This window comes from Anoplophora glabripennis, unplaced genomic scaffold (assembly GCF_000390285.2).
Source record: "Anoplophora glabripennis isolate ALB-LARVAE unplaced genomic scaffold, Agla_2.0 scaffold400, whole genome shotgun sequence".
In the NCBI taxonomy this organism is placed as follows: domain Eukaryota; kingdom Metazoa; phylum Arthropoda; class Insecta; order Coleoptera; family Cerambycidae; genus Anoplophora; species Anoplophora glabripennis.
Window position 1 is genome coordinate 78064 of NW_019416546.1, and position 25695 is coordinate 103758.

The 25695-nt window shown below is 31.7% G+C and overlaps 1 protein-coding gene across 1 annotated transcript in view; it reads right to left on the reverse strand.

Annotated features, from left to right (window-relative positions):
- Window positions 1-25695, reverse strand: part of LOC108908781 (retinal homeobox protein Rx-like) — a 145235-nt gene that overhangs the window by 71473 nt on the left and 48067 nt on the right. The window contains exon 2 of the mRNA XM_018712919.1: window positions 13216-13496. Within this exon, the coding sequence (XP_018568435.1) occupies window positions 13216-13496 (281 nt within the window). The remainder of the gene's footprint in view (window positions 1-13215; window positions 13497-25695) is intronic.

Consider the following 25695-nt stretch of genomic DNA (forward strand, 5'->3'; position numbering starts at 1 on the left):
GAACCGATTTTGATGAAATTTGGTGTGATGATTCTACATAACATGAAGTTTTCTTGAGCCAAGTATAAAGGTCCTACACCCAATTTAAATACACCAAAAAAATTCCCTAAAAAGTATTGTTTTTTAACCCCATTTTTGTGATTTTTTCGATTTTTACCATAATAATCATGATTCATTCGATTTGTAACCTGTCATGTATTATAAAAAATTTAATTATAAACATTTTTTTCCTCTTCCATTTTCGCCTAAAATCAACTCTTAAAAAGATACATAATTAAATAGGAAGAAAAATATGACATTTTCCAATTTTTTTTAACATATTGTGCCGTCAAAAGTTAAGCCCACGTTTTTTTATGCGCATAGAAAAATTTTCATTTCTAGTGATATTTGAAAGCCAAAAAGCCAAAAATCTCCGTGGATATACGATTCACCCAAGCCAAAACAGATACCGCCTGGTCTATAGGTTCAATTAAATAAAAAGGAAGATACGTACCTATTTTTTTTTCTAAATGCACGTTCGCGTGGGTTGAAAATTACAGAATTATATAACCCTCGAGTCAGCTACCCGAACAGTATAGATCCTGTTAAAGAAACCCATTATATCGACTTATTTAAATAATTCAATAAATATGTATTTCTATTAGGGAGAATTATAGACATTTTTTAAGTTACATGCAAAAATTCCCGATAAAAATCCGACCTAATCAAATAAAATAAATCAGCCCCCTATAAAAATAACCGTAAGTAAATAGTTAATGGGTAAACAACGCTAATAAATCTTCGTGAAATTATAGCGGGTATAAATAATGGTAATAACATAAAGAAAACGATAAATAACCAAAAAATTAGGGTGATTTCGTGACTCCGCATGGATAGCGTGCCCGAATCTCGGCATATACGTTAATATTTTTAATCAGAAATCATAACAATATTAAATTAAACTTAACACGACCTTATTCGGGGTAAATTTATATGTAAATAAATTAATAGGTTTATCACTCTATCAGCATATAAGTTTAATTAAATATTCTGTAATTATAAAATTAATTCTGATAATCAGACACTTTTAATAGGCTAACGGCTTGGGGAACGCGAAAATGCAAAATATCTAATACGTAAAATCATTTGCCCCTAAAAGTTTGCTTTCTTGAGCACGAGAAATTTGAATTAGAAATGTTGATGCTATCTCGTTTGCTTTGCTTACTGTTACAACGCTACTTTATAAAGTGACTATTTTTATATTACCGAATATACATAAAATGTATATAAATTCAAATCCACTGCGTTCTAGAAAAACGAACCACCTGACAAGTATAAACTGAACTATATATTTTTAATAAATAATTAAATTTTTAATAAATCGAAGAATGTTATTTCATTAAGTGTTCAAATTGGTTTCCCTCCGCTTCCATACAATAATAAAATCTTTGCTCCCCTTCCGAACGAACATTTCGAAGCATTTCTGGCGTTATCTGAATACATTCTCCAACAATTTCTATATAAAAAAATTTCGTTTGATTTTTCATTTATCTGTCAGTACAACAACTTCATACTCTAACAGTTCAACTTTTTTTACCTGTAAAATCAACACAAAGCCGACTGAATTCCAATTCGTGAAAATGGTTAGGTATGCAATTGCTGAAAAAGTGAAAATAATTAGTATGTTCTACAATAATGAGTGTGCAGGCACGGCAGGCAGCACATATTTTTAATGATCGTGATCCTGACAAACACACTTCGCATTGGTACATCCTGGATTTAGTGCATAAATTTTCGGGAATTGGATCGGTTGCAAACAGAAAGGATCAACGTGAACGTAATGAGGGTAATGTGGCTCTTCTGGGTAGAGACCTAGAAGGGCCCATCGTAATGGAACCTAATTTCAATCTCAACTTGCAAGTATTTCAGGAATTTCTGTACCTAGTCGCCGCCGAATCTTAAAAATTCATAAGTATCACCCGTACGAAATTAATGAGGATGATCCTGATTGCCGCTTGCAGTTCTGTGAACAAGTGAGTGATCGTGCTCGAAGGAATCCAAATTTTTTGTACTCAATCTGGTTTTCCGATGAACGAACGTTCCATAACTGGATGGTCGAGTCAACCGTCATAATTGCCACTACATGAATGATGAAAATCCAGCATTTTTCGTGTAACTCATACGCAGCATCCGAGGAAATTGAATGTTTCAGCGCTCACACTGGGGGACTATCTTAAAAGGCCTTTCTTCCTACCAGATAATCTGGATGGAAACATGTATCTGAATCTACTAGAAACGAATATCTATCCGATGATTGTGGAAGTATTGGAAAATGACAACGCTTTGCCAGAAGAGGATGTGTGGTTTCAGCAGGATCGTGCACCGAATTTGATTCCGCACCGTGATTTTCCTAATCAGAACTTTCCAACTTACTGAACAGGACGCAAAAGTTCAATGGAGTGGCTTACCAGATCGCCAGATCTAACGTCCTTAGGCTTTGTTCTGTGGAGAAATGCTTCGAAATGTTCACTTGGAAGTGGAGCAAAGATTTTATTATTGTATAGAAGTGGAGGGAAACCAATTTGAACAATTAATAAAATAACATTCTTTCATTCATTGATATTTTGTCTTAATTTTTAAGCGATGATTTTATTGTCATATATAGCCGCACGGTTTAAAGCGTCAGTACTTAAATCGATGTGTGCTATCTGCCCGGGTTTCGAATCCCGCGGCCGGTAGACCGTAGATTAGCTATGCTTGTATGGAGGATTGGCACCCTCTGTGCAGGTATGGTAGGTTGGAAGAATGTTGGCTTGGGTCAATGTGAGAGATTGACACCGGTTGGCATTTGACCACCCCCCTAATTAATGAGGTTTTCCAAGTTTCCCTCATTCCCGCACTGAATGGTGGTTAGGGCCTACCAACATAAGTCGTTCCTGGGCGCAAATGCGGCCTGCTTAATAATAATATGCCGCCTCCTCTCCCGCACAAGTCTCCGACTTCTGGGCTAATTCTCGTAGTTAGAATGAGGAGTACAGAGATTATTATTATTCTATATTGCCAAACCAAAATAAAAAAGTCGTTTATCGTCGTGAGCAGTATTGAAAAAGCTTTAAAATAAGGTTTCAGGTTTTTTTTGTTCTTTTTAATTCCGATATTTTCCAGGTGGGAATTGGAACACTCTGTATGTATATTTCTAACTTATATTCTCAGGTTGGTACTCTATATCTCCATATCACCATGGTTTTATGGATAAACGATCTACATTAACTGATTTGGTTCATTTCTTAAAGTTATTCCATTCTTTGTACGTTTTTTTTGTGTTTTTGCAGTTACAACAAACACGACGGAAGGCATAACACAAACATTAAATGTAAAAATAATTTTATAAAAATTATTTTCAACAAAAGAAATAATATTCTTAAAAGAAAATACAAATAATGCATTTAGTTGAAAGCAGATTTAATCAAGCACTCCGGCAAGTCATAAGCGAAGAAAATCACATTGACCAAGTGTTAGCTGGGTTACGATAATAGTAGTTTTTTCATTTTTCAGTAACTGAAAATTTTGATTATTTGCTGTGAAGACATTGTATTTTTTATTACAAACGTATAGCAAAATCGTATGCATTGGTTTTCAGAAGGAGAAATAAAAAAAATTGAATTTCGTAGATTAGAACACCATCTTTGGTGAACCGATAAAAATGTTTCAGACAAATCCTATGTACTTTTAGTCGTAGAAACCGAATCTGTAATAAAAAATAGGGGTTACCCCCAGCCCACCTACAAGGAGAGGGAAGGGAGACTAATTATAGAACTATCCACAGAATGATTAAAATCTGATAATAGTAATTTTTTTCATAGAGCGTTTTTTCATAGAGGCATCTGAAAGATTCAGGTTAAAAAATCATCCGATATATTATTGTAATCAGAGAAAATCGAGGAATTAAAAAAATAAAAATGTTCCATTTAAAACAAAAATTGGTTTAATTTTTGAAATGCAACAGTCAAATGAACTTTATATATACTTCTGCAAAAAATTAAGGGAGCAAAAAAATTTTTCGAATTTTTAGTGATTTTTCAGAATGCTGTATCTCAGTTAAAAATGATCGTATCAAGGTTTTAAAAAAAGCATTTTAAAGCGCCGAATGTCTAGTTTCCAGATTTCTTAATTCAAAATTTTTAGGAGCGACAGTCAGCGCGAAATTCTAAGAAATAAGACTAAAAAATTTTTTTTTTTATTTTTTGCGTTTTTTTCTCGGTTCACGGGCTGGGAAAATTTTTTTACACTAAAACCATGATATGGACTTGATAGCCTGTTCATTCAGCTTTAATTTCTTTTTTTAAATTTTTCTCTACGTTAATTTGACCCGGAGATATTCGACTATGAATATAAAAGCATCCTTTTGGCTTTAACCATCGATATCTCAGCAACTAATGATCAGACAGAAAATTGACGGGCAGTTTCGAAATCTCGAATAAATTTCCTACAAGGCTATGTAGCGTTCTTGGAAGAAAAAAATTTTCTTTCATCCTCGACATTAACTTGAAAAAAGTGAAAAAAAGTGACTTTTTGACTTGTTTTGCTAAGTCGACCGCATCTTTGCTAATATCGATGGAGAGTCTAATGCTTGTACGAATTTTTACACCTCGATGTACCCCCAAAAGCTCCGTAAATGGGCAGATCGATCTATCGAACGGTTTTTCCGGACCGCTTAATCAAAATTTCAGAAAAATTTAAAGGAGCAAAATTTACATTTCTGAGCACCCTGTAACGTTCGTAAAAATGAAAAATTTGATTTTTTTTCAATTCTTTCACAATTGGGCATTTTTTGCTCATTGAATTTGAAAAAAAAAATAATTTTTGAAAAAAAAACTTTTTTTTTAATTTTTGAAAATTTTTTGAAAATTTACTCTTTTTTATTTTTTAACAACTCAAGATAAAAATATTGAGTCATTTTTGAAGCGATGTACTCTTTCCGTACCGTAATTTCCTTTATTTTGAATTAACGAAATTGATTAAAAGTTGATACCCCCAAGATTGGTGTAGTCCTCGATCTGCGAAAAAATAGTGCGTATTATCCTAAACTTTCTTACGAAGCTAACAAGTGTGAAAAAAACAGTTTTTTTTTAAACTCTATCTTTGATTCAAAGGAACCAACCAACAGTTTTTCTCAAAACTAACAATATTTTTTGTAATTCTAGTGAAAAAAATTAATCAAAAGTTTTTGTAGACTTCAATTTTTTTAATTTTTGTCATGCCTAGACGGCATTTATCCGCACCAGAAGTCGCTCAGCTTCGTAAGAAAGTTTAGGATAATACGCACTATTTTTTCGCAGATCGAGGACTACACCAATCTTGGGGGTATCAACTTTTAATCAATTTCGTTAATTCAAAATAAAGGAAATTACGGTACGGAAAGAGTACATCGCTTCAAAAATGACTCAATATTTTTATCTTGAGTTGTTAAAAAATAAAGAAGAGTAAATTTTCAAAAAATTTTCAAAAATTAAAAAAAAAATTTTTTTTTCAAAAATTATTTTTTTTTTCAAATTCAATGAGCAAAAAATGCCCAATTGTGAAAGAATTGAAAAAAAATCAAATTTTTCATTTTTACGAACGTTACAGGGTGCTCAGAAATGTAAATTTTGCTCCTTTAAATTTTTCTGAAATTTTGATTAAGCGGTCCGGAAAAACCGTTCGATAGATCGATCTGCCCATTTACGGAGCTTTTGGGGGTACATCGAGGTGTAAAAATTCGTACAAGCATTAGACTCTCCATCGATATTAGCAAAGATGCGGTCGACTTAGCAAAACAAGTCAAAAAGTCACTTTTTTCACTTTTTTCAAGTTAATGTCGAGGATGAAAGAAATTTTTTTTCTTCCAAGAACGCTACATAGCCTTGTAGGAAATTTATTCGAGATTTCGAAACTGCCCGTCAATTTTCTGTCTGATCATTAGTTGCTGAGATATCGATGGTTAAAGCCAAAAGGATGCTTTTGTATTCGTAGTCGAATATCTCCGGGTCAAATTAACGTAGAGAAAAATTTAAAAAAAGAAATTAAAGCTGAATGAACAGGCTATCAAGTCCATATCATGATTTTTGTGTAAAAAATTTTTCCAAGCCCGTGGACCGAGAAAAAAAACGCAAAAAATTGAAAAAAAAATTTTTTACTCTTATTTCTTAGAATTTCGCGATGACTATCGCTCCTAAAAATTTTGAACTAAGAAATCTGGAAACTAGACATTCGGCGCTTTAAAATGCTTTTTTTAAAACCTTGATACGATCATTTTTAACTGAGATACAGCATTCTGAAAAATCACTAATAATTCGAAAAATTTTTTTGCTCCCTTAATTTTTTGCAGAATGTATTTTATATGAAATCGCAACATAATCTTCTTCAGAAAGGTAAAAATAATAAGGGTGATAGACTGTTATATGAATAGCCCATAGAAAAAAATGAAACTGTAATACGTAAATTTGTTATATTAAGTTATAATAAATGAAAAAAGTCTAAGCATTTTATGTCCGTATGGTTCACAATATACATATGTCAAAAACATTGTGCTGCCCAGATGTCTGCATTTATGAACATTACACCAACATAATCAATTTTTCATTTGTTTGTATTATTGGCGAATTAATATTTTTATTGGAAATTCGTTAGCAGGCAACACAAAACGCGGTTCATCATGCGTGGCCTGAAACGAGTTTTAATTGGACATTTACAGTCCGTTGCTCATTTCTGATAAAAAGGATAATTGGAAATATTTCATTTGGGTTGGAAAATGAAACGTTTATATTTTTATATATTTTTTTATATTGATGCAGCGCTCATTTGCTTTTATTAAAAATTGCATTTTTTATCTCTAATTTCCATTTAAATTACGTATTCATTTTGTTGCTGCTCGGCATTTCACGTTTTCAGGGATGTCCTCTATTTTTACCGCATAACTACAATAAAAGAAAATAATTTGCCATTGGGAATGGAAAATACAATACGCTACATACTATGTAGTATTACTGCAATTGAAGCGAATAATTTATATAAAAATCATACTTTGAAACTTCGCAGCCTAAAAAAAAAAAAAAGCAAATCCGATTAGTTGATATAAAAAGCAAGTTTGATTATGCCAGCTTTATTAAGTACGTAAATATCAAACTATCTATATGATCAATATTTATTAGATTAATTTAAATATATGAAAGTCACGTACAACTTTATAGGGTCTCGCCCACTTGCTTGAGAAAAAACTGCCATCAATCTTTTTTATATGTTTTGTAGAAGAATTTTGTAAGCATATTACAATATACACCTAAATAGAGGAATTAATATACAGTGCTCCTTCTGCAGATAAAATACCCAAGTTCTTCAGTGCCAAAACTTCACTGAAGCTTTCTAAATTGCCGTTGGTCTTTACTTCCTCTTTAAACTGGACTATCCAGAGGAAGCATACCAGGTTTTAAAATTTGTGCACAGATATCTAAAAGCGACAATCTGTCCCAAACAATTCTGACTTTAAAGAAGAAAGTTATAAATTGAATGACAAACAACATGTAATCTTACTAGAAAAAAGAACAAACCAATAAGAAATCTCCATCAATAATACTCATCCAAAAATTTAATTGAAAACTGGTGTTGGATTTTAAAAGAGTAAAATTTCCGTGTTTTTTTAATGAAACTTTCAAAATTTGAAAAAATATCAGCGGCGTACCAATTTATTTTAATAAATGAACTACTCCTATTACAAAACCTTTATCTATGGCCATAGCGATATAAAAACTTACTGTTAGGTGCAGTACTTATACCAAATTTAAATAATTATTTCTCTCAGTTGCTGTATTACAAGCGAAACTAATATTTTTTTCCTAAAAATTTGACGACTAGTAACTTGGATTTTAAAATTAACTGAAGAATCATTCCATTTATTATCGGAACGTACCTAAGGACCATCCAGTATACCGGATGCTCTGAAGCGAATGGACCATGTTTCAAGGGCACCTTCTTTGAATGAAAATAAACCTATTTAAATCAAAGTACACTAATAAAATTTTGTATCCCTAAAATGTTATGGGCCACCAAAGAAATTAATTTATTATTAAAACCCTTTAAGTGGCAGAAGAATGGGACCCTTTTTAACAAATATTTTAAACGTGATTTTAATTTGTCTAATATATTTTAGTATAAAACCATATTTTCCTTATTTTTTTTACTACTGGTATATTTTTTTTCAGGTGGGAAATTATATTCCCAAAGACGTTTTAGTAAACAGACTATACCCATTAATTTTCTGGGTGATGTATTTCAAACCTACAATAAAATAAAGGATCTCTTACCATTACACTATTTATAGCCTAACAGTAATTATACAAACATATAATTAAGATTTATGAAACGGAGTAAAACAGTTTTTACCTAAACTACTTACGTTACAAGTTAGCCAATGTTACAAAAATGTATATTTCTGCCCGTATTTGAATTTGTCGAAAGAAAATTTAGAGGCCATAGCTTTCTCCTACCATATAAGTATAGCTAAAACTGTAGAAAAGTTTGAAATTAAAAAAAAAAACTAATTTGCCACACCGCCCAAACCCCGCCATTGGTGTTGTAGAGATGGTGAGTGGATTTCATAATAAACTAAAATCTCTGCTTATATTGAATTTCAAATTTGAAGTCACTATCTCTAATATTTATATTTCTTTTTATTTTCAATTCTAGTGGAGTTGAAAATTTGTTAGAACTTTATATAAGAAAATAATCGTAAAATCATTATTTTGAGTAATTTCAGCCCGGCTATTAGTTTATGACCTATTTTTGCAGTTTCTATGGAAAGTACAGATATTATTGTAGCCAAATACCGGATATTAACTTTGTTCCTCAATATTTTCCTAATAAAAAATATAAATAAAGTAGAAGTGGAAACATAAGCTTACAAAGTTTTCTAGAATTTTAACTACATTATAATAAAAACTGCAGTCAAATTTTAAATTCTTACACACTACACTAGAAATAATGGGTATATTGGTGATTGTACTTATCCGTTTTTCCACAAATTTTCAATAATTTCCTTTGTTTTGTATAAAAACGTAAACACAAACAACCATATCACGTATTCTTAAAAAACATGAGCTCTAAATGGTATACTGGGATAATAATTTCCCAACTCCCACACTCTAATCTAAGTGAGCGTTTCTAAGAGAATTCTAAAGATGGCAGCACATATGTTATATCTAATCTTGAGTTTCTGGGATAGTAGTTTTCCAGTGAAGCATTCAAGGGTTATATTTTAATAGGTGGGAAACTATTATCCCAAAAAAACCTAAAGGGTTTTAACCCCCTGGATGTTTGGGGTGACCTATCTGAAAAGTTTACTCTATACTCCAATAGATACTAGAGTACAAGCGAATAGAAGACGGGTGTAATGAATTAAAAGAAAACCACCACATGATATTAGCTTCAATTAGTACCATTAATAGAAGATGTCAGAAATGTATCGATGTGGCTGGTTCACATTTTAAACAATTGGTGTAAATACATAACGTTAATTTTGTTTCTTGTTTAGTTGTTGTTGCTTGGTAAATGCATATTTATTATTATTTTGATTTAAATTGTTTTTATTTGTAAAGATAATGCTTCTAGGGAAAACAAAAACACCCCAGGAAAATTACATCACAGGTGATATGGAAAAAAATTTGTTGATGTGTTTACAAATTGCACTTACTTTTAAGCATAAACATAAATATTTTTGTAATATTATGGTTTCAAGTGTCTGCCACAAGGGGATTGTATTGGTATGAATAACTTGAAAATGATAAGGCTTAGGGAAAAAATTCAAGTCACCTTTTTACGTATTTAGTGCATTAAAATATAAATCCGTTAAAATAACTTGTAAAAAATACAGTGGCGTAAGTTTTTTTTATAAAAAGGGGGCGACCCCCTGTCCAGTTGTACACCACTGGTTAAACCTTTAGAGCTCATATTTTAGGATATGCAAGGCCTACTGTCATACATTATTTGTACCAAATTTTATTGAGATCGGTTAATAGATTCTTGAGAACACCCTGTATCTCTAAAACGAGGCCATTCCAGACCTATGTTTATATGGCAAACTCCTATTATTTTAAAGACATCTATCTCTCCTCGAAGTTGGTGGCAAACAGGGTGGTTCTGCATAAAATTCGGACCACCCTGTTTATACTGATAATGCAGGTTAATTCAATGCTAGTTGGGGCATATAACTCCTAAAGTAGTTTTTTCCCGGCAATGTCTGGTATCAAAGAAAATTGTTTCTCTTCATTTGATAAGATAAAATTTCTGATTTTATTTGAATCAAGTTTCTTCGGAGAATATTTTGAGATTGTTACAAATTGAACAAACTTAATTTTCAATACGCACAAATTTCAAGTTAGGGTGGTTCCGAACTTACCCTTAAGTTTGCAATGGCGACGGTAACAATTCTATAATATGTGCTTACATTCGCAGGCAAATGTGTTGTCAACAAGTTTTTAACACCAGTGACATAAAACTTTAAAAAGTTTGGGAACCACTGCACTGATTTAAGACAATTTTGCGTATCTTATAGCAATAAAATGTGAATATATTTAACATGAATTGTAGTTAGTCCTATTCTTAATACAATTCTTTTTCCATGTAGTAACAGACTTCTGTAATTTTCATTTAAAATTTGAGGGCCCCTTAAAAGTTATGATTTAAAAAAAAATCTGAGGAAACGGTATTCTGTATGCTTATATTATAAAAGTACTGCTTTTAAAGTACGAGTTTTTTCAATTGATGTCGGGTAAATTTGTCAGTTAAACTTTATAATATGTGTTTTGTGAGACAGATACAGATTATCTGTGTTATGTCCTAGTTAATCTGTATCTGTCGTGTAGTGGTGCAGTCGAATTGGAGTGAAGCATGTAAAATGATAATATCAAAAAACTAATTGGAAAGAAGTGACGCTAAGTTGCCAAATCGCAAATAAGTGTCAAAATTTCGTGTTTTTTCAATTTTTTTTACTGCCCTTGGAAATCTAAACGACCTATCGGAAAATTTGTTGCTTTATGTTGTAGGCAATTAAATTACCTACAATTTAAGGTACCTAAAGTCATTTTTCACAAAGTTGACTGTAAAGTAAAAGTCAAACGCGGAAAAGTTAATTTAAAAAAAATCACCTACGCCGATAGTTTTTTCTTAAACGTTAATTGTTAATTAACTAATGACGTATCAGACCGAGATTTTAGAGACAAAGAAAGGGTTAAATTTTTATTTTCAAAAAGTTAATGTTAATAAAAGTTTAACCCTTTGTTTAATTGTCTCTAAAATCCTGATGCGATACTTCCAATAGGTGATTAACAACTAACGTTATAAAAAGCTATCTTGGAAATAAAGAGGCGTAAGTGACTTGTTTTTAAAAAAACTACCCTAAAAATAAGCTCTATTTAATGCAAAAAGAGCGACTTCCCGAGCGACTTTTGCCTGACTCTGGGACAATTTATTTAACGCTGTTTTGCACATCCTACTTTAGTAGTTGCAAAGAGCAACTTTTTGAAATTTTTCATTTTCGATACGTTTTCTTTATATCAGTTAGAACCTATATCTACGATATTAAGCTCCAAAATTAACGTTGACTAATTAAACAATTAGTTGCAAACAAACGAACGAAATTAAAAATTAAACTAAATACCTGGAGCAATAATTGGTGGAACAATTTCACGGTCAATCGAGTCAGCCTATTTCACACATGTTGGTCGTTGGATTGACCGTCTTCTTCATAAATTTCATTAACATTCACCAATTTTTGCAATAGTAATGCGCAATTTTCGAAAACTGATTTTTCTACGTTCGGCCCTTATTTTACAGTTAACAAATTGGTGAAATATGACTTTAGATTTGTCAACTAGTTGACTGCAATAAGCTATTATTTGCTGTTGATATGAAAATCTTTACATCAATTTATTCCATAGTTGATTGCTTAAAATTACAGAAGCCTTTAACTAATTTGCAAACTTGGTGTTCAAATAATAAATTGCGTCTTAATATACCCAAATGTAAAATTGTTTCTTATACCAAGTAGAGACTATCCTACTATTTTTGAATATGTTATTACTGACATTGCACTTTCTCGCTATGAAACCGTTAAGGACCTTGGTGTACTTTTTGAAACATTATATTATTCGTTTGTCAGGTCTAAAGTAGGATATGGTTGCATCATTTAGAATCCATATTATCAGCGTTATAAAATCAGTATTGAAAGAATTCAAAGAAAGTTTATAAAATTTTTGTATTTTAAAGAAGTTGGATATTATCCAGAATTTGATACTCAATACAATATGTTGCTGACAAGGTTTGATATCACCAGTTTAGACGTAAGAAGAAAATGTTCTTCACTGTCTTTTTTATACAAAATATTACATAACAGTATTGACTGCTCTGTTTTAATGTCTCAAATTCAGTTTAATATACCCAGAGACCACTCAAGACATACGAAAACCTTTTTTCTTAACATTCCTAGAACGGATATTACTTTAAAATCACTATTATATGTAATGTGTTGTAACATATTATGCCACTTTCATTGTGGCATATTATGCCATTCATTTTGATGATTTTGAGAGTATATTGGCTGTTGCTATACAATTGAAGTATCTTTGTATTTTTTTTTGTTTCGTAATTAATGTACTAAGTTTGTATTGTATCTGTATTTAGATTAAGTAACTATTTATAATTTTTAGAAGTAAAATAAAATTGCTCTGTAAATGGGGTAACTGTTGAGCAATAAAGCTATTATTATTATTATTATTATCTTTCTACCCTTCACCACCATAAAGTACAATAAAATGTCTATATTTTTTTGGTTTTCAGGGTTTATTTGACTGGACTATACATTCCCGAGAAAAAAATTATCAATATCTCCAACTTGATGTACAAAAGTTCGATTAATTAAGTAATATTGACGTAACTGCGTGCATAGAATACCATAAAATACAATGTATATCACATTTTTGAACTTTATGCTTAATTCTAAAAAACAATTAGCGTTGTAATAAATTATAAATAATAAAATTCATATCGAGCAATGTGACAACGGCGCGGCAGATAACACGAGATACTAAACTGTCCAGCATTACGCAATTGAGTTGGTATCTGGAATTGGATCGTGTCTGAGCGTTTTTTGTGTGATGGATGTTTTGAGCATATATTGTAGTTTGTTAACTTAAAGTTATCCCTTACCTGCACTCTGACCTCCGGCAGATTGACCTTCATCGCTAGTTCCTCCCTGCTGTAGACGTCGGGGTAGTGGCTCTTCTCGAATGCCCTCTCGAGCTCGTGCAGCTGGTAGGTGGTGAAGGTGGTCCGGTTCCGGCGGTGTTTCTTTTTGCAGTTGTCACCCTCCGAGTGTCCGGAGTTATTGACGGTCCCCTCGTCCTCGGAGCCGCTTCCCCCCATTCCCGATCCGATCTTCCCGTATCGCAGCTCGGAGACGCCGTCGTTCGAATTGCAACTTCCTTCGCCTGAAATAGGGGTTTCAGGAGTGAGCTTTAAAGCGTTCACAAATTACACAAGAATAAATACTTTGTACAAACACTGTACGAGGCGGGCTAAGTTGTAATCGCTAGAGACTTGACGTAACGTCGTTTTAGAGATACGGAAAGCCGAAAATAAAAAATAATTTTTCAAGATCTCTGAAGATGTATGATGCGAACTGCTGAAACATGGACCAATGAATTATTTAATTGGAGGCAAAAGTTTCCTGAGTCAGCTAATTGATTTCTTAAATTATGGGCGAAAAAGGAGCCATTTTAGAATAATTGTTTTTTTAACAAATTAACACATCGTTGAATAAACCAAAAATAATTATAAAACTACTAGACTTCCACAAAAGTCTTTGAAAATTTTTTATTAAAAATAAAATAATGTTCAAGTTAAAAAAAATGATTGGCGTAGAAATGTTAATATTTAAAAGTTGTCTGTACTTTTCATGCGACATATGTTATGCGTAGTATTTTTGCCTCCTGATCACGAATCCAGTGTCAGAATTTCCTAACCTCAAAAAACAGGTCAAAAATAGTAAAAATTTACGAGAAAGTGCTAGGAAAAATACAAAAAAATTTCTATATTCAAATGCTTATTTATATGGTTAAGACCCCGCTGAACGTGAATCGGCGGACAAAATCAATGGTTCTTTTTCTAACCTAAAAAAAAAACGGGTCAGTTAAGGTCAGATATCATGAATTTTCAAAAAATAGCAGGTTCGCGCTAAATTTGGTATACGGGGGTTTTAGGGATCGCTGCTCACGGATCTGAGGTCAATTTTGTAAAATTCAAGATGGCTGATCCAAGATTACCGACGAAATTTTCAAAAAATAACAGATTCGCGTCAAATTTGGTATAAGGGGGTTTTCGGGATCAGAAAATCTGTGAATAGATCTTTTACAGAAAAAAGAACAAGATATAGCCGAAAAAAAGGAGATTAAAACATGATTGTATTACTAAATGAATTTCGAATTATTCGTAATCAGCGACTCCGAAAACCCCCGCACACCAAATTTGATGCGAATCTGTTATTTTTTGAAAATTTGGTCGGCCATCTTGGATCCGCCATCTTGAATTTTGTAAAATGGACCTCGGATCCGTGATCAGCGACCTCGAAAATTCGTGATATCTGACCTTAATTGACCCGTTTCTTTTTGAGGTTAGAAATAGAACCATTCATGGATTCACGTTCAGCAACCATATAAATGAACATTTAAATATAGAAAATTTTTGTTTGTATATTTCCTAGCACTTTTTCGTTAATTTTTTAATTTTTTATTGTTATTTTTTGAAAATTTGGTCGGGCATTTTGGATCCGCCATCTTGAATTTTGCAAAATTGACCGTGATCAGCGACCCCGAAAAACCCCGTATACCAAATTTGACGCGATTGTGTTATGTTTTGAAAATTTTGTCAGTCAACTTGTATCCGCCATCTTGAATTTTGCAAAATTGACTTCGGATCCATGAACGCCAACCCCGAAAACCTCCATATACCAAATTTGGCGCGAATCTGTTATTTTTTAAAATTCATAATATTTGACTTTAATTGACCAGTTTTTTTCAGGTTAGAAAAAGAACCATCAATTCTGACAGCGGATTCACATTCGGCGGGATCTTAACCATATAAATGAATATTTGAATAAAAAAATTTTTTTTGGTATGTTTCCTAGTACATTTTCGTGATTTTTTGGTATTTTTTACCTGTTTCTTGAGGTTAGGAAACGAAATTTTCTAAAATTATTAATTTCTGGCACGATTTTAAATTTTTCCCGTTTATTTTGGATTTTTGATCTTGAATTTCAGCGATTACTGGATTAATTAAAAAATATGAAAAATATAGAATAGTAAGGATTTGTCCAACAAGAATATAAGATAATTACTCTTTTATTCAATAGTCTATCTCATTGATATTAATCAGAAGGGCAATTTGTTGAAATTGTATGAACAATTATACCCGCATTTACATTAATTTTTATTGCACTTCCCTCTCTTCGTTTGATTTATATTCTTGATGAAGCTAATAATCCTTTATTAACAAGATACACATCACTGAGTCACGCGGTTAATATTTCAAAAAATAATATACTATGCTGAGAAAACACGATGAGCTTCTAAACCAGAAAACACCTAAAAGTGCGACAAACACAGTTTTTCGATATATTTGAGGTTATGTTACATTGCGAGGAAATTTTTCTTCACAAAACTCGTTATGGGATCTGAAAGTATTACCCTCTTTTTCTGATTCCAATTTGAATCGTTCGAAAATTGCTTTTCCTTTGCAGAAATCGATTGTTGCAATAGATTAGTTTGCGTCAATATTCGGAAAGTTCACTTTACAGGGATGTTCAAAAGTTTGTTGTATTAGAATTTTTTTTAGAAATTCGATCCCTAGAGTTATGAGGTTATATAGTCTCCGCTCACAGAACTTTTCTGCTTCAAAATTCCATCTCCCATGCTATGGCCTTATAGAGTTTTCGAATTTGTTCGAATTTGATCTTCAGGGTTATAGTGTTATAGAATCACACTTTGTATTGGATCGGCCATCGCGAATTTCGAAATAGTAATTAAACTAAATTATTATAGTATTCGTAATTCTAAAGATCATGATTTTTTTTATCAAAAACATTGCATTAAATTATAAACATTTTGTTTTAGAAACTTCCATCCTCCATATTGGATCCGCCGTTTTGAATATTGTAATTCTCACGGCAAACTCGTAGTCAGCGGCCTTGAAAACCTGAAGAACTTGTGGAAATTGGGGAGAAGGCGATTTCTCGGAGAGGAAAGAAGATATTCGAATGATTCAAAATAAATTTTGAAAAGGAAGAACAGTACTCTCAGATGCAATAAGCATTTTGTGGTGAAAATTACCTCGTCATGTTACATAACTTCAAATGTTGTGAAAAATCATGTTTTACCACTTTTAGGTTAGAATATCTTTAAAACCTGACTTGATGGAGTAATTCTGCGCATAAAAAATCTTCGGAAAAGTATAGCATTTGTAAATTTTCTAATCTGTTTTCGCTCTCAAAACTAGAAATGATGTTTCATTTTGAAGCATAACTAAAAGTTTAAATTTTATTTGTTTATCTGTTTCCACAGTAAAAGTTATCATATGATATTTGTTTACTATTTATAGCCAATAATGATCTAAATTTACACATTGAATTATTGGACCGTTTTTCGACATATGCTCCAGAACTTTTAATTTTTAAAATTCCCTCTTTTTCAATAATTTTTGTATTTATAATATTCTAATAGCAGGTCAAGAGGTCAACATTATACTTATTGGAATTCACAAGGCATACAGGGTATGCCATTTAACACTCCCGCAGCCAAATTTCCGAAATCAAGTTTATTTTAATTTCGAAAACTGGATATTACAAAAATTATTCAAAATTTAACGATCTTTCAGATGGACCCTTTATCCACGTCCCAGGAATTAAAAAAATCGCCAGTATCGCTACGCCATCTATACACTGAAAGAAATGGGCTTATTAAACTGTTTATCTAGAATAATGTGTATAGCGCCTATTAAAACTTTTATAACCAATATACAACTTTTATTAAAAAAGAGCAATCATCTCCATACTCATTATTCAATCAGTTTAACTGGAAGGTGCTTAATACACCTTATGCATCTATGAAATAAAGGTTATAATGAATTACTAATACATTATTAGGTGTTATAGACTTTATATTCCAATTGTATAGTAGGGAAGATTTGTTGTATAAAGACCAGTATCCGAATTGTATATAACAATTGTATTAACAGAATTATTCGTTCTTATACTGAATATGTTTCCGTTTTTAACGTGTAAAACGCGTCTTATAATGGTTAAGTGATCGTCACCTCTCGGTGCATAATCGGTTATGATCGTTGTTAAGTTATATTCATAGTCTTGTAATAATAATCATATGTCAGACCCGAGAGCGAAGTGCGCCGACTCAATAAGAAACCTGGCTATTCCAGCCGCTGATTTAGGGTTCGGCGCACGAGCTCATCCTTCTAAGATTTCAGTAGCATGCTATGCATGAAGCAGAACGGTACTCAACTATCTTATACAGTCCACTTTTATTGTCCATAGATGTTCAATCATTGTCAAAATAAACACACAAAACCACAGTGTCTTTATTATCTTTACTCAAGAAGAGAAAATACAACAATCATAAAATTTCCGACAGTCCGCTGTGCATCGACTTACACACGTCTAGTTTGATGAAAATGGACAGTAATATGCACATGTTTTGTGGGATACATGATCATATCGCGTTGTGTGAAATGGAAAATTATTATGTAAGTATCTAACTGTTTTATGGCTTGTAATTGTTTTGTTTTTTCAAATGTAAATCTTGTCTAAATCTTAAAAATTATTATTTTGTAGGTCCTATTAGAAATCGCTGATGTTAAGTTTTACATAAGATGGAGGAACAGAAGGTTAACGGTGACAAAGAAAAGCATGGGTATAAAGTCAATCAACCAGAGGAAATAAAATTATATAGAAAGAAGCTCAACCTTTCTGGTGATGCTTCATTCTTAAGGTGGAAGAGTTATAGTGCAAATTCTCATGTAATACAAGAAAATACGGGTGCATCGTTGCTAAGAAAATAAACTGGACAGTTTTGGGAGCGATTTGTCATCATATTTAGTGCTTAAAAGTATGTTTTATGTATGTTTACATTAGAACCTTAGCTTGTAATTACAGTTATCCAATAAAATTTCTGAAAACTTAATGACATATGTTTTTAACTCATACAGAATATACAACAGTTTAATACATTTATTATTATAAAACTTATAACCAGTACTAGATGTTCTAATAACGATATGGAACACTTTAATAACACTTATTGCTATTATTTCGTAAAGGGTATAAAAAACGTTGTATACTAGTTATACAATAATTTAATAAAGAATAAGGTTTATATTCACTATACAACTGTCACATATAGTATACAATGGTCTTATAATGATATATAGAATTCTAATAAAGAATAAAACGCATTTCTTTCAGTGTACATAAAGATTTGAACTAACAATTCTAATTGCAGTTTGAAGCTATTCGAGGACCTAACAACCCCAGTTTCCGAAACTAAAATCAATTTCTTCATTTCGGAGATATTTTCAGAGGGAGTGTTAAATGGCACACCCTGTATATGAAACTTTTTAAATTTTCATTTTCATTATTTGGATGTTAAGCATTAGTTGTCTGAAACACTGCTTTAATGTTAAATTTGTAAATCATTTCCCATAATATTCATTAAGTTATGTTTTTGTCTTAGAAAAATTGCTCTGTTTTGAATTTTTATGAGAAATCTATCAACAAAATTACTAGGGTATTAATTGTTAATTATATACAATATTTAGGAACGAGGTTTTGCCAATAAAAAAACTGATTGTTTTTCGGAAAGTTAACTAACGCGGGATTTCGTGATGCATATTTTATTGTTTATAATATGAGATATGAAACTTTAGGCTAAACAAAAGTATTTTCAGAAAATAATCCTTGATCGACCCGTTTGGGAGAAACACATAAATAACCAAAGAAATAATTGAGTATTTGTTACAATTCAATCAGTAAAGTGTTCAACAAGAAACAGGATGTTTTCCTAATTAATTGCTAATTAATATGCTCAACACTCTTTATGTGGGAAACGTAATTACAGTTTTATTTGCACTACCTACCATTATGATTAGTTATTTACTTTTTTAGAATATCTACACTTTATTTCAAAGTCAGTCTTTTGTATTATATTTCTACACATATTAAACCAATAGATTATATCTTCCTTCCTGATTTTTTAAATGCTATCTAAAACTAGGTTTCATTTTTTGTTGTAATGAATTCGACAGTTTTTTTCTAATTTTTGTAGCTTGTTACAAGTGTCTTTTGCACCAAATAACAGCACTAGTTAAATTTAAATCTACTTAGATATAATTTACTTCCAAAAACCAGTCTTAATTTTCGGTCTAAGTTTGTGAGGTGTCTAATATGTAACGAGGAAATAATAGATAACCTTAAAATGGCTGCCACCATGCAAAAATTGGAACAATTTTTATCATTTTCTTTATTTGAAATTCGGTATAGTAGGCAGATACATTTTCCATCGCAGTGACAACTTGAAAGGACAAATGAGCAATTATATCTATTTTTCAGTAGCCTACTTACAATTTACCAATCATTATGGGATATTAATATGAATAAATAATTGCAGCAATAACATTTCGGGGGTTCAACTTGTTTATAGAATGTGTCAAGATGTGGGAGATAAGAGGGTAATTAATGTCTTTATGCATTGGTAAATAATCGAGGGAGCATTTGAAAGCGATAGCTGAGCAGATAGTGTGGACACTGAATCATTAGGTTATGATATATAATGCTAGTAGCGTGTTTGTATTGTATTCTATTAGCTGGTACATTGTCGGCTGATTGCAGCCTAGGGACAGGTGTGAGGTGTGATTCTATTTAATTACACATGAATTACCTTATAATCGATTCTATAAACTAAATTTGATTAGCATGGCAGAGAGGCGCTTGTAGCAACAAATCCCGTGTTGTCTCGTCCGTTTTCCTTATTTGGTTGTAGGTAGATCACGTAGATCTAAATAATTTTCACAGATTTCACAGATCTGCTTGGCAAAATATTTGTTATATCATTTCCAGATTAGGAAGACGAGATTTATTAATTTTTTACGCGACACTAGGAGATGGTTCTAGGAAAAAATTTACTATAAACTTGCTTCTGACTTCTTTACTAGAAATTATTATGCTCAAGCTTGCAACAAGGCTTGCCAGTGACCCTGTAGAACTAGTTATAATTTGTTAGCAAATGCTAGTGATTTTTAGTTATTTTTTATATCTGATCACTAATAAATCTTTTATTCTATTCTAGAACATGGACTTCTTTTAATGTTTTTAATAAGTTACCTATTTTTCATAGTTGTCAGTTTGCTGTTATTGTGATTGATTTTTATTCTAAAAGTTGGCCATGAATAATAACAGTTATTGACGATTTGCTTTATGCATAATCGAACTGCTCATAATTTTGTGGGGGGGGGGCATGCTACAGCTTCCATTTTTTTGTCTTAAAAATTAAAGCTTTGTTAAGTAACACAATAAATAAAAATACAGGGTATAACAACTTGCTTATTTTAAATGGAACACCCTATATATTATTGCAATTTTGGATTCTACGTGTTATTTTAGGTGGACTTTTATGAAGTTTTCCTATTCCTAAAATTAACCGTTTTCGAGATAATTAATTTTTTAAAAAAAATGGAGAGAAACAATGACTAGCTTCAAACAATATAGTAAGACAGATAAAGCAACAATATTTATAGGGGGGATAACTAGACCCCTAAGCTTCTCATCCATATTTTCAAAGTGGCTTAATTGCGTACAGGGTGCTAGAAATTTAATGCCGAGTTTAGTTAACTTCAAACCTTCATAAGTGAGTTTTTTTAAATGGAAAGCCCTGTATGTTTTTCTATATTCTGATACACAATTTTGTTCTCTTTCGAACGGTATTAGGGTTCCCTATACCTATCTCTTCTATTCTACTTTTTAAGTTATCTACTATTTTTTTGTGTAATCACCTAAAGTCATGTAATTTCTTGCGAGAATAGCTGTGGAATTTTTAGTAAAACTTCAAAACAAACAACTATACTGTCACCAGTTATTATTATCATTTATTTACAGACATTGCAATGAAATTCTAAGCAGAACATTTACAATTTTTAATGAGACATATCCCAATTTTCCACCAATGAGCAGAAAAGATTAAAAAATTACTTAAAAAAGTCATAAGTGTTCAATATGACCCCCATTAACAGCTAAGCACTTGTGGATTCTAGAGATTATTTTTTGATGTTTCTTAAAACCAATGAAATGCTTCTTTATTTGTCACAAGGGTAAGTTTCAACCAATTATGTCATTATTATAGTGGGAATAAATCTCTTGTGATTATTCTCGGGAATAATCACTGTGGCTTTTATTTGCGTAGCAAGTGTCAGATAGTTGTCAAAATAATTACCTAATTGTGTCAACGCGNATTTTTAGTTATTTTTTATATCTGATCACTAATAAATCTTCTATTCTATTCTAGAACATGGACTTCTTTTAATGTTTTTAATAAGTTACCTATTTTTTTATAGTTGTCAGTTTGCTGTTATTGTGATTGATTTTTTGAAGTTGTCTAAAATAACAGTTATTGACGATTTGCTTTCTGCATAATCAAACTGCTCATAATTTTGTGGAGGGGCATGCTACAGCTTCTATTTTTTTGTCTTAAAAATGAAAGCTTTGTTAAGTAACACAATAAATAAAAATACAGGGTGTAACAACTTGCTTATTTTAAATGGAACACCCTATATATTATTGCAATTTTGGATTCTACGTGTTATTTTAGGTGGACTTTTATGAAGTTTCCCTATTCCTAAAATTAACCGTTTTTGAGATATTTAATTTTTTTTAAATGGAGAGAAACAGTGACTAGCTTCAAACAATATAGTAAGAAAGATAAAGCAACAATATTTATAGGGGGGATAACTAGACCCCTAAGCTTCTCATCCATACTTTCAAAGTGGCTTAATTGCGTACAGGGTGCTAGAAATTTAATGCCGAGTTTAGTTAACTTCAAACCTTCATAAGTCAGTTTTTTTAAATGGAAAGCCCTGCATGTTTTTCTATATTCTGATACACAATTTTATTCTCTTTCGAACGGTATCAGGATTCCCTATACCTATCTCTTCTACTTTTTAAGTTATCTACTATTTTTTGTGTAATCGCCTAAAATCATGTAATTTCTTGTGAGGATAGCTGTGGAATTTTTAGCAAAACTTCAAAACAAGCAACTAAACTGTCACCATTTATTTATTATCATTTATTCACAGAAGACGTTGCAATGGGATTCTAAGCAGAACATTTACAGTTTTTAATGAGACATATTCCAATTTTCCACCAATGAGCAGAATAAAGTTAAGAAGAATTCTAAAAAATCAACTTCATACATAGTAAAACACAATATTATGTATGTTGATAATAATAATGCACTAAGATAAAGAAATGACTTAAAAAAGTCATAAGTGTTGAATATGACCCCCATTAACAGCTAAGCACTTGTGGATTCTAGAGATAACAGCATCAGTCATCGCTTTTGCTATTTCAGCTGCAGGCAATTCATTGAACGCTCTTCGTATTTGAGCAATCAAATCCTCTTTTGAAGCAACAGGTGTAGAATAAACTCTTCGCTTTACTCCCCAAACATAAAAATCTAATGGAGTGAGGTTGGGAGACCTCACTGGTCAGTTCCAGGGTCCTAGGCGTCTCATTCATCTATCTTCAAACATTTCAGTCAGCTGTTGATTGATTTGATTGTAACAGTGAGGTGGAGCCCCGTCTAATTGATACCAACACTTCTTTAGTTGGTCTAAAGGTATATCATGTCGAAAATCTGCCACAACTGTTTGCAAAATATTGGGATATCTGTCGGCATTTAAATTTTCTTCGTAGATATGGTAAGAAATTTCTAATCTTTAATTAGACAAAAAACATTTACGTTAAATTTATTTTGAAAGTTTCTTTCCTTGATAAGATGAGGATTTTCAGATGACCACAAACGAGTATTATGTCTATTAAATACCTTCTCTCGTGAATTTTGACTCGTCTGTCCATATATGTTGCAAAAATTGTGGATCTTCTTGGTATCGCACCAACATCGTTTCACAAAATTGTACACGTTGCACGGCGTTACCCGGATGAAGAGGAGAAAGTAGTTAAATTTATTTGTATGGATGCATATCATTAGGTCTTAGCATCCTGTGAATGGAGGCTCGTGAAATGCCTAAATCATACTCTGTGGCACGAGTTGAGACAGAGCACTAGAAGAGATATGTATAGGGAACCCTGATACCGTTCGAAAGAGAATAAAATTGTGTATCAGAATATAGGAAAACAAACAGGGTGTTCCATTAAAAAAACCGACTTATAAAGATTTGAAGTTAACTAAACTCGGCATTAAATTTCTAGCACCCTGTACGAAATTAAGCCACTTTGAAAGTATGGATGGGAAGCTTACGGGTATACCCTCTATAAATATTGTTGCTTTACTTTTCTTACTATAAAATACACATTATTTGAAGCTAGTCATTGTTTCTCTCAATTAAAAAAAAAATTAAATATCTCGAAAACGGTTAATTTTAGGAATAGGGAAACTTCATAAAAGTCCACCTAAAATAACACGTAGAATCCAAAATTGCAATAATATATAGGGTGTTCCATTTAAAATAAACAATTATTTTAGTTGGGAATTGCATGCCCGAAAACCCGGTATTCCAATTTTTCCAAATTCAAATCGAGGTAGTCTGTGAAATAATTCTAATGGGCCGTCACCGTGAGACACCCTGTATATTCTCTGACTTCTAAATAGGAAACCGTGTAAAAGTTTATACAGTTGTGGCTTATTTAATTACCTTCGGTCTCACGTCTTAAATATTTCACGGTGAAAAATTAGCTTTCAGCCTTTATATATAATTAGAGATTGTACCACGGCTGCAATAAAACGTTGTGTGCAGTTTTAATTTCCACAATTTGCATACACGTCTGATGCGATTAATCTGTGTGTTATGCTTATGGGGTAATTCTCGTTGTGCGTTTTTTTAATCATGCGAAATACTAATAAATTTTAACTATAATAAAAGTCACATTAAATTTGTTTAACCTAAAGTATGGGGTTATATTAAAATAACATATTGCAGCGTATAATTAATAGCTCATTATTTAAATTAAATCACTTAGAACGATAAAAATTATTTCATGCATTAATACCGAACATAAATATTTATAATATTTAATGAGTGATTATGAAAATTGCTGTAAATGACGAAAAAATTTTCACTGTTTGACTAAATCAGTAAATATATTTAACGCCGATATTTAAATCTACATCTTTTATCACGGTTTATTTAACTTAACTTGCGTGTTAATTTCATTTCTTTTTATTGTGCAATGAACATTATACAAAGTGGAATGTTTAACTGGAACAAATTCTGTAACTTAATAAATAAAGGTTTGTCGCAAAATTCCTGAAATCCGTCAATCTTTATTTTCAATGGGACATATTACAAAGAGGTTTCTTTATTTTTTTAGTGGCTGACGAAAATCCCCACTGGATGCGTGAATGTCATACTCAAAGGTCCGGTATTTTTCAATGAAAGTGTAACCGTTCAAAAATACCTAACTATGCCCCAAGATGAACTGGTTCCTGCTTTAGCGGTTTTATTCTTCAATAATTTGGTTTCCGATTTATTTGACCAACGAATATGGTTGCAACAAAACTGGGCACCACCACATTTTTCTCAAAATGTACGGACCTATCTCAATGAAGTGTTTTCCAATAGGTGGATTGAAAGAAGGGGCTAAAAAAAAGTTGGTGCAACCTCCAACAAAATTAAAAAATAAATAAACATCTTTGTAATATGCCCCATTGAAAACAAAAATTGACGTGTTTCAGGAATCTTGCAACAAACCTTTATTTTAAGTTACAGAATTTGTTCCAGTTGTAGATACATTTTTATATCCGTTTACATAAGAACATATTAACAATGAACTGCAGTAAATCAATAATATTTATTAATTACAAATCTGATTAATATTAATACTGTGTGTTAATCAATGATAAAGGCGAAGAAATAAAAAAATACACACTATGACTTTCTATTTGCATAGTAATTTTCATCCTGCCAAATAGTTATTAATCATGTTTTATAAAACATATATGGATATTGTTGATAATTATTACGGTTTTGATTAATTGTAATGTTACTCAATTAAAAAGTAATTATTCCAATAATGCACATAATATCGTGTTACAAATTAATGAATTCTGTATGTGAACACTTATATAACACAATAATATGTAATTCAATTAAATGAGATATAAGTTATATGTGTTTAATTCTAGTTATTTATACAGTGTGTTTAGAGACTCGAAGATAATTTTATGGTAAGTAGATTAGACTAACACAGGTAACTACACACAACAACAAAACGACTGTTCTTTTCAGACCTTGTGACACGGATTTGATGTCAGTTTGGCACCATTTTCACAAAAATGTCCCCTAAGTCCTCAAACAGTGGGTTATTTGCGAATATGACGGATTGTACCATCGTGGAAG